Raw genomic sequence first — 15299 nt, forward strand, 5'->3', positions numbered from 1 at the left:
GGCTTTCGTGTAGACCGGACCATTCTGTATTTCTAGAGGGGTGATTTTACGTAAACATTGTAGGATGTATACAGCTACGCCATTAAATCAGCTAGTTAATGTACTTATTAAGATGTAAATCTTATATCTTCTTGCAACGTTTCATGAAAAATATCTAAATTTAATTATTTCCATTTTTACATTTCTCGGTTCTTCCGTACACCCCTTCGTGAAATCACGTCGTCGACAGTACAGTAAGCTGTCAGGAGCTTGTTGCTCAAAGCTGTCTAATGTCACAAAGTAGTAATGGCCGTTGGAAAATGACGCCGCCATAGTTTTACGGGACACTTTTTAGCTACCGTTTTAATCAACCTCAAGCTGTTGTCGATCGCTCGTTTGGCTTTCTCTCGCCGTGTCCGAGCTGCGGTGGCGTACAATTGGTGCCGTATGCCCCCCTCTTCTCCTCGTGCCCCCACCAACCCCGCGGGCAGCGGTTCATCCGCGGCGATGAGGTAAGCAACTTCTCGCCCCCCCTCGGCTAACCGTAGTTAGCATCATGCTAAATGCTAATACAGCGTTATTACGTACGCGAAGGCCCGGCCCTGAGTTGCTAATGCTAAACGCTTACGCCGGAATTAGAATTTTAATTGTCATTTGGAAAGAAAAAAATAACTGAACGCCCAGTGTTGGAGTGGTTTAAGTATATAAGAGGCCCGTGACGCGGTTAAAGTGCCCTTTTGACGTTTGACGTGACGATGTTTTTTGTGAGTGACATGTCGTCGAGTGTCACATTTGGATCTGAAATGGAAATAAATCAAAACGCAGTGTGGATGTGTATTTTGAACACAATACGTAATCTCTTCCTAAGCAGTTGGTTGTTTTCCTAGAGGTTAAACTGTGTCCAGATTGAGAGCTGTCCATTAACCGGCCAGGTTTAGCATATAATTACTTTTGAGCCATTTATCAAAGGAAATGATTCATATGGTCATACTAAGTGGAAACAAACTCCTGGTTTTGCTTTGCTCACAATTAGATATATCATGTTTTTACACGAAATAATAATAGTAAGAATGTTAATAAAGTATACATTTATACATGCAAATGTGATGATCCAGTGGGAGGGCATTCCATCACCAATTGTAAAGGAAAGTTTGTATTCCAAGTAGTAGAAGTGTTTTGCAGACAGCTTTCACCCTGCATATGCCTTTCTGGTTTCCAATTGGTCCATTCCAGACTGGGAGGGTCTTCCCGGCAGGAAGAGGGGGAGGCTGGGAATGTTGGACTCAGTTGCTCCAGTTTCCCTGTTGCCGAGGAGCAAATGTTTTGCCCACCGAGTTGTTTTGTTTTTTTCTTTCGTACATGTTGATCTTTTTAAAATTGTGCCTCCGTTCCTTTGAAGTAGTGGACCAGCGTGCTGCAAGGGCAGTTGGGTAGGTAAAGTCTTGCCCTGGCTCATTTCCTGACTCGTGCCCCACAGGAATTTTCTCTTGTGTGCGCTGGGATTTCACGATGGCTCGCGACAGTAAGCTCCGGGTCAACCAATGCGAGAAAAACCTTAAGCCTGCGTGTTTGTCAAGTCTAACTTGACTATGCACTTTATATGCCTGCTAATCCATATTTTCTCCCCCCCCAGCCTCAACTTCCTGTGTGTCACATGGCAAAGTGTACAATACAGGAGTGTATATCCTGTTCGGTGTTTGAGTAACGCTGTACGTGTTTAAACATTGTATTACCTACTTTGTGTTCTTTTCAAATGGTTGACCTTAACAAAACATTGCAGATCTGTCAAAGGTTGTTCGGCGTCATAATAAACGGTAGTCAGATGTTGATAACGTAAAAGTATGTAGTAATATGAATATTAAACTTGACATAACATTAACTTTCACCTCTATCACATGATAAAAATTCCTTCAAACGTGTGCATTTAGTCCGGGTGTTGTCGACTATGCTATTTCCATCACAGTTCTCAACTAAGTAGCTGAAAATTCCCATAGTGTTGACCTAATTAAACTTGGAGGCTAAGAAATTTCAGGGCCATTCTTAGTAAATACATGCTTTTTCCCCACCTCTCCTCATTTTTATGCAGTTGAACAAAATAGACAGAAGTAGCACTATTTTGCTCACTTGGGTCATAATAAAATATTTGGCAAGACACCAAGAGGAACTGATTACTGCCAGACTGAACTGGATCTGAAACAGATTTTTTTTTTTTTTTTTTTGTGAGAAAAATTATAAAGTGACTGATTTGTGCGTGTTTCGTATAATTGATAAACATTTGATCATGATCCAGTTCCATATGTGGGTCATGTTCTGTCCATGGACATATTTCAAAAGAGTGGATCCATGACGACAGCCTGCTGTTGCAACAAGTCTGAAATCATTCATGACTGTGTTACAAAGGAGCTTGAGTTATTACACAATACTTGCTTGGCACTATCATGCAGTCAGAATATGAAAATGTCAAAATGGTGGTAGTTTCATATTAAGTCACAGGACACGATCCTAACTTTTATAAATCATATTCTGATGTCACATTAACACCTGACTTTTTGAATGAAAGAACTTGATGTTCAACAAGCATAAAATGGTTATTAGAGGATTCTTATTTATCTTGTGTTGAATGTGCGAGTTGTATAGTGTTTTACGTGTGACTCACAAATGACCCAGATAACAATTAGGATTTTGTTTTTTTTGACAGTAAGCTGTATCTATGGATTGCGCACCAAATATCCAGCGAGGCTATAAAACAGCAAGTTTTACTCGTGTCCTAGCGCGTGATTTTAAATGTATTAGAAACATTATTCTGTACAGCAACTGGCATATGACCTATTTTCAAGACATGTGGTTTGTACAATAACAATAATGTACATTATGAATTTAGCAGTTAAATGTAAAAAAAAGAGCTCCAGCTTTATTTTAAGGTGTCTCAGAAAATAGCATTTAGAAATTCTAGCCATTTTATGCAGCTTAAAAAAATGTTTGGGCAAATGCCTCACTATTGGCCATGTAAGATCCTTTGCTTTGTTAATTCAGAAGCATATTTTCAGTGGAAATGTGCAGCTATGCCAAAATGATGTTTCTGTTTTTATGTCTTTCAGCTCTCCAATATAAGTGCCTTTAAGAAGTTATCCTCAGTTTGAAGTTGAAGCAAAGATTGTTTTTCCTTTGGGGCCAGAAACAATATCTGGGGGCCGCTATTTCGCACATCATCCAAGAAGGATAATGGTCTAAAGGAGCAACTGGTTCACTACAGGTTCCAAAGAAAAGCCAACAAGGGGTGCTGTACCACGGATGGGTGTTCTCCAAGCTCAGCTACCCTCCTTCTGATCCTTCTTGCTCCAGCTCATGGAGGACACGTCAGCTTGGTTCAGGAGAGGACTGTGATCTGCCTTCCGCTTTCCACACTATAATTGTCTTATAATTAAAAAAAAAAAAAGTTTATGATCAAAAACCTTTGGACATGGCGTCTGGGAGAGACACAAAATGGCTGACCCTGGAAGTGTGTCGACAATTTCAGCGAGGAAACTGTTCACGCAGTGACGAGGAGTGCAAATTTGCTCACCCGCCAAAGAGCTGCCAAGTGGAAAATGGGAGGGTCATCGCCTGCTTTGACTCGCTTAAAGTAAGAAAGATCACTTTGTTCACTTTTCATTGCTGCTGCTACTGCTAGAAAGTTGAGGTTTTGGTGGTTATCAGCTATCAGCCGGGTTGTCTGCTAATGGCATCCGCCCTGCCATGTGATCTCTTAACAAACGTCCCATGACTTCCATTTGAAGCGAACATCCTGCACTGATGTCTTTTTAGATGTTTGCCAGCAACAGTAACACACCACTTTAAGGGTGTCTCCATCTGTTTCTCTAGACATTTGTCCTTGCAGATATTTGAAAGCACACAAACAATCACACATGTTTTTAAAATGCTTATTACCTAACAAGTTGTTGGTTGGGGTGGGTGGTAAATGGTAACTTGACATTCACGTACATAGCGCTTTTCTAGCTTAAGTACTCAGAGCGCTTTATACTGACTACTTAATTACCTACCGATGACGTGGAATCAGGGGCAACTAGGGATTTGGTGTCTTGCTCAAGGACATTTGGACGTAGTCGACGGGGATCAAACCTACAACCGCTGTTTGAGTGGATGAAACCGTTTCGGGCTAGATTCCCCCTCAAATAAAAATGTGTCACATTTCCAGTCATTTTCACTATATTTTGGATGAATTGGCTGAAGTACACAGCAGAGTTTTATCTGCAACAAAATATTAACCAGTAATACTTGTAAAAAGAATAAAATCTGAAAAATTCTTGGTTTCACTTGTGCAAGTGGACAAAGAATGTACTCGTCAAATAATTTGAGCCTTGTTAGTGGGAGACATCATTTTATCAACTGCAGAGAGAATTGAACTTCAATCGGGGAGCAAGGTATTAGGTGTTAGAGGGGAGATCTTAATTTGTCTTTTGCTCGGAGTACCATGCATTTATTTGTGGAAAGGAATTTATTAGAGGGCTACTTTAGTCAACTGCATGCAGTACCAGGTGCTTCTTTAAGCTGATGCCTATATTTATTCAACTGCAGAGAGTACCAGGCAGGTGTCTGTTTATGAGAGAAGATGCAATCACTTAATTAATGATGTATCCCACGTGAAGTATTTTTCAGCCAAGTACCCCCTAACCAGGCAAAGGCATTTTTGGATTTAAGAAAACAACAAAAAAGCAAAACATCAACAACAACTCGAAACCGTCTTCTGTGATCGGTCTGATGTAATTAATCTGGAACTACATTTGTAGAAGTACCTCTTGTCATAATTTATTCAGCAACTTCAGAATATAGTGTAATATCTGAATGTAGAGTGTCGCGTTGCGTCATCTGTTTTTATTTGTGACTCTGACGGAAAATTGTGTCACTTGCGACACATGTGTAGCTGTATAAAACTTAACAAAATAAAAGAATATTTATCAAAGGTGTCCCTAAAACACAAGTTAGCAGTGTTACTTCATGTTTCAATTAATTTGCTCTTAACTTGAGAAGAAAAAGGTACTGGCCCTGTCAAGGCATTTAAACCCTGGTAACTTCTCACATACCCCCTAAAGTGCCTTAACATACTCCTATTTGAGAACCACCAAGAACCAACCGCAAAGATATACCAGCTGTTTGTTTAGAGCAAATCATTTATTAATGGGGCTTCTCTTCTGGCTCTGTTTGACTGGGACGTCAGTTTAAAAATAAGATTTGATCTGTTCAATAGTCCAAAAAGTGCGTGATGCATAAGCTTGCAATTAGCATGTGATAACTAGCTGACACGTCATTGTGATGAGCACGCTGATTGGCACCACTGCCGCTGTGGAGGAGTGTGTTGACGATCCCTCATGGTCGATTCCAAGGATGGAACCTTGCCTGGAAAATTGTTTTCAGCGAGGAAAGTCAACTAGTTCATCCCTTTCTTCGCCGTTGTTCCCTGAATGCAGGGCCGATGTTCTCGGGAGAACTGCAAGTACCTCCATCCGCCTTCACACTTAAAGACCCAGTTGGAAATAAACGGGCGCAACAATCTCATCCAGCAGAAGACGGCGGCTGCAGTGCTCGCACAGCAGATGCAGATTATGATCCCTACAGCCAGTCTGCAGTCTGTGGTGAGTTCTCCACATTGAAAAAGAGCTATCTCACCTCTCCTGAGCCTACTGCCTTACAGCTTTCATTTCCTGCGACACAGGGTCTTGGCACTAACTCTGGTCTCGGCTACGGCTCCTACTTGACCCCCCTAAGTCATGGGATGGGCCTCCTTCCCACAGACATCCTGCCAAGCAGCCAGGTTCTCGTTTCAGGGAGCCCGCCCGTCACGGTCCAGAGCTCGCCTTCTTCCTCCTCTTCTTCGCCCTCCCAGAAGCTCCAGCGCACTGATAAACTCGAGGTATAGTCGACCCAGCCCAATCTAACTTGACTTCTGACAGTTTTGTGTTTAAAACCGTTGGTGTAAAGAAGAATTAGAAATAATGGAAATGTGGTCACCAAAACCCTTTAAGGTCCACAGCCATCAAAGAATTTGTTTTCCTCAATATTGTTTTGGGAGCAGAATAAATGATCAAATTCAGCATGCTTATTGGTGTATGACTGCTTGCAGGTATGTCGCGAGTTCCAGCGAGGGACCTGCGCCCGGGGAGAGACAGACTGCCGCTTCGCTCACCCTAGTGACAGCCCCATGATCGACACTGTGGACAACACCGTCACCGTTTGCATGGACTACATCAAGAGCCGCTGCAGCCGCGACAAGTGCAAGTATTTTCACCCGCCTGCGCACTTGCAGGCCAAAATTAAGTCCGGTCAACATCAGACACCCATGGCGGCCCAGGCCACAGCTGCAGCCGTGGTAAGACACCCATGTCCGTCCCTCTCTAAGACCTGAGCTTGTTAAATTCTTGTTTAATGGCAGCTAATATAAGTGACATATTGTAGTTCAGAGTCTATAACATGGAAAGTCTTATTTGTATTTAGCTATAAACTGAATACAGAATGCAAGTCGTAGAGTTTAACCAAAATGTGCTCTTTGTTATGTGTGCTATACATGTTCTCATAGACCATCTGTGTTGTTTAAAACGTAATCCATCATATTTGTTTTTCCCTTTCACTTATGTTATACTTTACTGCATGGCTCTAATATTTACATCTGAGTTAATTTTATCTTTTATTGTGTACCAAACAAATATGAGATAGCTTCTGTTGCACACAAAGTCCTAATGTGGTCCTCATGTTAGTCGTTGGATAACACAGCTACATAGAGTTTGTGATGTGTACTTTGCATTTTTTATGTGTACTTTTGCTTTTTTTTTCAATGACATGGTGTATGCATTGCAAGGAGGGGCATATAACTAAATTCGACAATAGATAAAAGTTAACAAAGTTCTTTTTTTCATGCTTTTACATTGCAAATATTTTTATGAATATGTTACACCTAAATAAAGACCAGACAACAAGTCAGATCAATAGATCCATAATCCAAAAATCATATGATGCAGATACTGACATCCTACAATAAGTCCACTTGACTACACGCTAACTCCACTAGCCTGGGTAAATAAGTCACCATTCCTTTTTTTCCCCCATTCAATGTGATGGGTAGCAATCGAGGGATGGGACAAACTTTGTCCCTCTCCTGTTTCCATGTCAGATATCCCTTTAGTTCTTCAGGCCACAGACTAGTTGAGACTGAATCAACGGCACCCTTCTGATTTCCTCCAAATTCATGCACTCTATTTTGCCTCAACTGCATAAATACAAAATTAGTAGACATTTGATTCCACACAATTAACAATTGATTAATCGAATAATCAGTTAATATGCCCACCCCTAATGCATTGCTCCCATAAACACATGCTGGTTGTGTTTACTCCATGTTGCCATATTCGTTAACAACTCTTGGTATTAGTGTTTAACAAAGACTGCAAGTTTCTAGATTGATGGATCTGTAGAATTGTAAAACTACTGAATACTAAATGGCACACGCTTACCGTCAGGTGTTTATCTATAGACAGTGAGTGTGCATGCAAACTGTGTTTGATGTGGTATACTACATTCAGCTTATTTTTGTTTTCCCCCTTCTCATCTATGCACAACGCTGTCCCCCATGATGCACCTCTGCTTGCTGTATGTTAATACGCTTGACCCCCATTGGCCCACTGCCATCATGTGCTCGCTGTCTGCTCTTAAAAGACTCAGTCGACTGCCAAAGCAATGAAGCGACCCCTCGAGGCAACTGTAGACCTGGTATTTTCACCTTTTGCTTTGCATGTAGCCAGTAAATGATACTGTGATAACATGTCGTTTCGTCACTGTGAGCTTTCTGTAGTTTCATTTGTGTCAAATCTCAATAGAATTAATGTGATACATTATTTCCATTTGTATTTGTATCCTGAAACCATGAGTGCATGCTGTGTAATTAACAGTTACATTTGTTTTGTAGTCTTATTTTTTTATCTACTGACCACAAAATATTTAAGAATTTGTTCTTAAATGAGTCATGTTGTTTGCCTTTCAGGGCTTTCCCCACAGCATCCTGCAACCGCTACCAAAGAGGGCAGCTATAGAAAAGAGCAACTGGGCCAGCTCACTGCTCAGCCCCAGTTTGTTGCACTACCAGCAGGCTCTGGCCAGCACGCAGCTGCAGCAGCCCACTGCCGCATTTTACCCCGCAGGTAAGCATTCACTCAAATGCTAGGGTTTTCCCTGGAGGAATATGCAAGTGGGTTGTTGCTCTGGCAAGAGAGTATGTTAAGGAAACGTGACTACACATCGTGACTATACCTTCATAATCAATAGGTGGATCAGATCTAATAAGATCCAAATAAAAGTAGGGTGAGGGGGAGCGGACCAAGTCGGGTGGTCGACTTTAACGACAGACTAAAATTATCTGCCTTGAAGCGTCAAATTTTAAAAAGATCGAAAAGCGACTCCTAAAGGTATAAACATGGCCTTTCCAAAAATGGTGATGAACTTTGTCAGGATTTACATTGTGTTGAGGACCCACATGCAAGTATGAGAGCCCCTCAGCAGGTTATGATGTCGAGATACTTATTTTTTGTATTTGGATATTGTTGTGGCTGGAGGGAGAGGCTCCTGTTCAGAAAAGGTCAGAGGAATCCAGGTGCAAGGTCCAGGCAGGAAGGAAACAGGATCTGAAGCAGGAGAGCAAGGGAAGAGCACGGATCAGGCAGGCAGGCTGGGGACAAAGCGCAGTACAGGGCACTGTTAGTATTGCACAAAAGAAATGGGAATTTTCTGAATGGCAGACAGCACCCTTAATGAAGGGTATTGGCAATCTGCTGGTTTGGCAGAATCCAAGACAGGCTTAAAGAAAATGACTTTGTTCCTCGCTGATGAACATAATCAGCCACGACTGCTCTTCAGCCGTTGTGACATTGCAGTCATCTCGCAGCCTCCAGCAAGCCAGACCAACCGAGACATGGCTGCTACCTAGCAACATTGCTGTTGACATGACAACCGCTTATTTGACCACAGTACTGTAATTTCTTATGTTTGGGTTTCATAAGAAACTCCTGAGTTTCGTTTACAACTGCAACAAGATGATGTTTTGTCAAATTTTCATCTCTCCTTATTGTACCCACACAGGGTCTGTTTTGTGTATGACTCCTGCGAACAGCGTTGGTAAGTTCCTCGCTTCACATCGTTCATTACGTGCCAAGTGAAGCATATTCAAATACTACAACATGAAATCATACCGCAATCAACATGGAACACTCAAAATTTTATTTTCATGTTGTTTTTGCGATCTCGTCTTACTTGTTCAATGGCATTAATAATTCCTTAGATATTACCATAGCTTTGAAAGTAGAGTTTATTAATAGCCAACCAAACTGAAGGACAAAGAGACAAAACTCTCAAAATTTGGAGATGCATCTCCGTAAATTAGAAATTCTCAGTAAACTCAACTTATTTCCATAGTTGAATACAAACAGTGAAACATACAAGGCATGTGATTACCGAAGAAACAATGAAGATTAAATCCAGAAATGAAAGAACATTTTATGATGAGTTTCACTTTTTGAATCAAACTAACGGAATCAGTGATATTTTCTGATTTGTTTTGATGCATATAACTTGAAATATTTTTCATGAATTTTTTATTGATTATTTTGCTTCAGTGCCTTAAATGGCTGATGGGGGCATTTACGACATTTCACAAATAATTTTGTGAATATATTTCTTGAAAAAAAAAGCTTTGGTAATATTTATTGGTGTTGCTGTACATGTTGCTTCTCGGATGTGAAATAAATGTTCTAATTCTCCCTATGATCAGCCTCCCTTCTCTATATTCTCCCCGCTGCCTCGCTCTGCTGTGTAATCTCATGCCAGCTGCAGCTCTAACCCAGTGACGTCTTGCTGCTAACGTCATTTCGTATTTGCCTGGCAAAAATAAGAGACACATGTCGCTATGGTTACCATAATGCTCCACCTGCCTTTTCATTGCTTCCATGGTTCCCCCTTCCTGAGCAGTCCCCATGATGTACAGTGCTACGCCTGCTAGTGTCTCTGCAGCAACTTCTCCCGCCACAAGTGTCCCCTACGCAGCAACAGCACCAGCCAATCAGGTTTGCTCTTTTTTTTTTCTCCCCCTCCTTGCGAAGCTTTTAGTCAAGACAACCTTGGGCTCTTTTAAATTGAAGGAGTCGCTTTGTGTCCCTGCTTGCATCGGCTGTCATTGAGCTTCATGTCGCCCGTCGATCAGCTACTTCTCTTAGGACAGCCAACACTTGTAGAGACATCTGCAAACACTCGTGTGTCAATTTTCACACTCCTTTTTGCTTTTCTCAACGTCTTTCACGTTAACCAGATTACAGAATGTGGGAGAACACCCAGGGGAAGCTCTTAATCTGAACCCTCTAAAAGTCATATAGTTTGGACACCAGGGAAGAAAACAAAATGAATGGGGTTTTCCTGGTATGATCATGTGAGTAGAAATGGCCTTGACTTGCAGATTTTTTTTTTTATTTTTATTTTGTCACAACGTGACAAAACAATCCTGCATTCCAAAGTCATTTCCAACTGGAAAAACAATCATGCTACACAATGTAACCCATTTTATTTTTGTAAGTGACAGTTGTGCTGGCTTTAATGCAGCAATCTGTACATCTGCAGCCATGCACTGTGCTCCCTTTAGTGGGCGCCGCCTCCAAAAAAAGCATCACTCCCCAGAGCATGTGGGGGAAGAAAATGGCCACAAGCTGTTGAGCTTGTCAGCAGATTGTTAACTCATTCACTGCCAGCCCAGCAAAATTTGACGTCTATAGCCGTCAGTGGTAGTGAATTAGTTGAGACATGCCAAAATTATTTATTTGCTCCAGATATTTTATTTTTATTCTTCATTATATGCTAGCGTTGTATCGTGATAAGTAGAATAATGAACAAATTCACTCCAAACCACCCAAGAAAAAGATCTTAAGCATCTTGAAGCTGTCAATCGCAGTGAGTGATTAAGAGAGTAGACTAGTAAAAAGCTTTTCTTTACAATCATACTTAATGTACCTTCTATGACAACCAATTAGTACAAACACAGAATTTTAATGAGAATTGATTTTGTGTAATATGAATGAACAGTCAGAATCAACCCATTTTTACTTTTATCAGCAGCCAGCCATTTTTTCCGCTTGCTGTTGACTGAAAATGACATCACAGTGACTCAGTGCTCACAAATCACAAATATCACAAATATTCATGTAATTTCGGGTATGAGGACGGAAAGTATTTTAACTGTCGTTCATACATGAAGCTGTGTTTGTGTAAGATATGGACTCATGACCAAAGACAAGTCCCCACCTCCACCCTGTTGATAGTTTCACTACGCAACTGAGTTATCAGAAGCTAACGCTAATCTGTGAATTCCGTGCACTCAGTCAAAGGTGTCTGTGCTTACCTTTTGGCTTTGACATTGTTATGTGTTACATCTTTAGTGATACACTTTTTTTCCCTCCCTAGACAATATAGCCCAGTATTTAAAATCGGCTAATGATCTCCTTTCTGTCAACTATTTGAATGTTAAAATGTTATCCATCCATCCGTTTTCTATAGTCGCTTATCCTCACAATGGTCACTGGCTTGCTGGTGCCTTTCCCAGCTGTCTACGGGCAGTAGGCGGGGGGCACCCTGAACTGGTTGCCAGGAAATTGCAGGGAACACAGGGACCAACAATCATTCATGCACCTGATCACACCTAAGGACTACGTTTGAGTGGCCACTACTTCTACCATGCATATTTTTTTTTACCGTGGGAGGATGTCAGGAGTGCCCGGGGAGAACCCACATGGAGCTCGAGGGGACAGAGCAAGCTGGAATTGAACTCGGGGCCCTGAAGTGTGAGGCGGAAGTGCTAACCACTTTTTCACCATGCCGCCTTTATTAAAATACCAGTTTTTCATAATATGCCCCCTTAAAAATGCGAAAAACTGCACATTTAACCCAATCCCTCCTTTGTCAACAACACTGACATATATTTAAGAGCACTTTGACATCTTTGCCATGTTTCTGACCTCTTTCTGTAACAGATCATTCTCAAGTAACCACCGGGAACAGGACTCATTGCCACAAAGATCCAGAGCAACCCGTCTGTACATACAGTGTTAACGGCGCACGTCACCTGCAAGAAGCCGCATGCTGATCATGCACCACCAGTGGAGAACATGACCACATACAGTACGGTATCCCATTAAAGTCACACAACAAGAGCCTACACATGGACAAACTGGACATGCATTTGCAACTTTAGATCTACCACGTTATATTTATTCCCCGAAGCAACTGGGGGAAAATAACTTAACAGTCAGAACCATTATAAATTGCAATGTACCGGAAGATGCTAACAGATCGAAATGATAGCTGAGAATCTAATGATGTAAATAGTCACGTCAATTGTGCATTTGTCATGGCAGTGCCCATCGTAACGGGGCAACAACCATGTTAGAGATTGTTTACTTTCTTGAATGCGTCGCTTCTTTGTAACAGTAATGATTGTTTGACCTTGTGCCAGATTCAATTGTTTTATTAGCAACTAGTGAAAAGCACTTATTTTAAATTATATCATTTTAAAGATGGCCCTCGGTGTACATGCTTTTATCCACAGTGAGCAGTGCTCCTCCACCTGGTGTGCCTTTGCATTGCATTGAAAGTCTGCTTGCTGCTCTCGACCCAATCAAATGTGCTCTCTAAGCGCACTGATTCAATATTTGTTAATGCCCCCCCCCCCCCCCCCCCAACCCCAATATTTAAACGATGGGTCAGAATGATAGACATTTTACATAACCGTTAGTTTATAGTTCAATATATATTCAAACAGAAGTGTGGTCCTGCGAGCACTGAACTATTATTGTAACTGTTCAGTCTTGAATGTTACAAGTGCCTAAAGAGTTGTCATATTTAAGGGGCTTCGAGTGTTTAAAAAAAAAAAAAAAACAGCTCTAGAAAGTTGTGAACACGTCTTAAATGCTTTGTGAAAACTTTATGAATATTTATGTACCCTCATTATTATAAAGAATTATTATCTACTCTTTATTTTATTTCATATTTAAGGTGACTTAGTCGTCCATCCTCTGCCCACCCAACAATGTTTAAGTAGGTGAATGTGCAGATGATTAGAGGAATTTCAAGAAGGACATACATTGTAGTTGTTTGACAAGATGGAGGACATTCTGTTGAATATGTAGATTATTTCTTTTATGATTTTACAAACTTTGAAATGTTTGCTAGGGATGGGCATCTGAATACATTTTCATATAGTTTACTGTTCTAAATCTCATTTCCATGCTAGTGTCAAACTGAGTGTTGTGGCATGCGTGAATATAGCTCAACTTATTTACGATTGCAAATCATTTTGTGTGCGGTCAACACAGACATGTGATTTGCCGGGAGGCCCTCTTGATTTTCAGTAGTGTTAATTGTCTCACACCATAAACGCAGTAAGCACTCATGCTATTTTATTTTGTGTGCGTGTGAGCTCTGCCACATTTTTAAAATTTTGGTTCATATTTTTTTTTAAGTGCTGTGCATTGTATACATGTTCCTCTAATTTGCTTGAAAAGCAGTGATGACTGTCATTCTGTGCGTGGTATGTTGCGTTGTTCATCTTGTGTATGTTACATACCAAAAGAACAGTAAGCAAAAGTAAAAAAGTTTTTCCCTCATGTGTGGGGTCCCTCACATTTTAATAATTGCTTGACATGTTAAAAATTCAGTCTCAAATGCTTTACGGTATGTCTAATTTACCAGTCCTATACAGTTCTTGCCGATTAATTAATCGATGAATATGCCCATCCTAAGCGTCTATTTTTTTTTTATAACATGACAATGTTTGCTTAATTCAGACAATCTATTAAGATATTATATTAGTTCCTCTCCATGATCTCATTTTTTATTATAATTCTTTGACTTTTATGCTGGTATCCGTAACGTTAAGCAAGTAGTACACACCAGAACTTACTCTGGGTTTGTCCGTGAATGTAACTTCTTATAAGCTGACTTTTGTTGAGATTGTTCAAATAATAAGTTTAAAAAAAAAAAAAAAAAAAAAAACAGGAAGTGATCTCATTTGCCTCCGACAAGTTGTCGTTTGGTGTTCAGGGTGGAGCGTCGGGAGAAAAAGACCATAGAATTGTCGACGTAACAAAGTGCATTGTACGTGCTAGCGTAATAAACGTTCACCTTTTCAACTCGTCACAAACTAAGGATGTCTGTCGTTGCTGTGATTGTACTCTTACATGTTCCATTTTATTACAGTGAAACTATTCAGTAACACTTTTTAGGTATGGTGGTGTCAATTTTAAACACACAGCAGTAAATAATCCACTGTTGGTTAATCCATCACTACATCACTATCATTTTGATTGAGAATTTCTGATGTGAAACATTTCTTTTAAGCACTTCACAAGAAAGTTTTTTTTTTAAAGCAAATTTTATTTGTTGCCTTATTCATCGACGCCTACGTTTGCATTTAATTCCACTCTGATGTCCGAAAGACGATAACTCTGGGAAATGATGTCCAATGGAGACTCAAAACATCACTCAGTCCTCAGAAATGCTTTATGACGACGATGATGATGATAATGATGGTGTTGTATTTCTATAAATGGTTAATATTGATTTGTTCCATCAGCGGGCCTAACTTTAAACTTGTCCTCATTTTCTTATATAGTAGTGGCGCTTATTTTACTGTGTATGATTATCCATTTCATGTGAATAGTGATTTCTAAAGTCTATAAAAAGTCTAATATTGTCATTAAACACTGTCCAAGGAAAGGCAACGTTGTCATCTCCTTTTTTGTGTAATATATTTGCATTTGGATGCCATAAATTTTTAAATGATTACACAGTGTGGGCTAAAAGTTAGTGTACTTTTGTTTTTGTTTTTTATTTACTTTCTCAAAGAACAATCATGAGGAGGGGAGAGGGTCACTGTTCCTTCTAAAAATTCCCACCAGATTGACACAAATCCTCGCCCACACTTGCATCCCTAATTTGAAACCTTTACACTGACTAGAAACCTCACTTTCAAGGTGTAACCCAGGCTTAAACAGTCCAAAAAAAGCCCTAAATCATCATCCATTAAACCCCTTCTGCTGCCTTGTAAGTCTATTTTGTATCTGTCAACCTTGCTACCCTTCCTTGATAACTACTATAATGTTATCCCGAAAGCTTTCATTGAAATTGATACAGATAGCCGTTGTGTTCTGGAAAGGGCTTTCACATTATTAATTATTAATTATACATGATTAAACTGTTTAATAAATCTACCTGAAATTATGAAGTGTAAATGTAATAGAATA

General features: G+C 40.3%; 1 protein-coding gene across 6 annotated transcripts; it reads left to right on the plus strand.

The window, feature by feature from the left end:
* Nucleotides 1-229: 229 nt before the first annotated feature.
* Nucleotides 230-14777, plus strand: LOC148423816 (muscleblind-like protein 2a). 6 transcript variants are annotated; one of them, XM_088415125.1, is made up of 10 exons: nucleotides 231-491; nucleotides 3078-3601; nucleotides 5445-5609; nucleotides 5690-5887; nucleotides 6098-6343; nucleotides 7684-7737; nucleotides 8009-8165; nucleotides 9100-9135; nucleotides 9985-10079; nucleotides 12030-14777. In XM_088415125.1, exons 2-10 carry the CDS (start codon nucleotides 3440-3442, stop codon nucleotides 12042-12044), a joined length of 1128 nt encoding a protein of 375 aa, XP_088271251.1. In that variant the 5' UTR covers nucleotides 231-491; nucleotides 3078-3439; the 3' UTR covers nucleotides 12045-14777. The 6 variants fall into 6 exon arrangements, with proteins under 6 accessions (XP_088271248.1, XP_088271252.1, XP_088271251.1 ...); XM_088415122.1 differs by lacking the exon at nucleotides 9985-10079 and having other exon boundaries at nucleotides 230-491; XM_088415127.1 differs by lacking the exon at nucleotides 7684-7737.
* The last annotated feature ends 522 nt before the right edge of the window (nucleotides 14778-15299 follow it).

Source organism: Hippichthys cyanospilos, chromosome 5, assembly GCF_059441005.1.
Source record: "Hippichthys cyanospilos isolate Australia breed blue-spotted pipefish chromosome 5, RoL_Hcya_1.0, whole genome shotgun sequence".
Classification (NCBI taxonomy): Eukaryota; Metazoa; Chordata; class Actinopteri; order Syngnathiformes; family Syngnathidae; genus Hippichthys; species Hippichthys cyanospilos.

Coding starts and splice junctions, on each gene's coding strand:
- LOC148423816 (XM_088415122.1), top strand. CDS start 3,440: ATGGCGTCTGGGAGAGACACAAAATGGCTGACCCTGGAAGTGTGTCGA. Junction 5,610..5,689: donor CAGCCAGTCTGCAGTCTGTG/GTGAGTTCTCCA, acceptor CCTGCGACACAG/GGTCTTGGCACTAACTCTGG. Junction 7,738..8,008: donor TCGAGGCAACTGTAGACCTG/GTATTTTCACCT, acceptor TTTGCCTTTCAG/GGCTTTCCCCACAGCATCCT.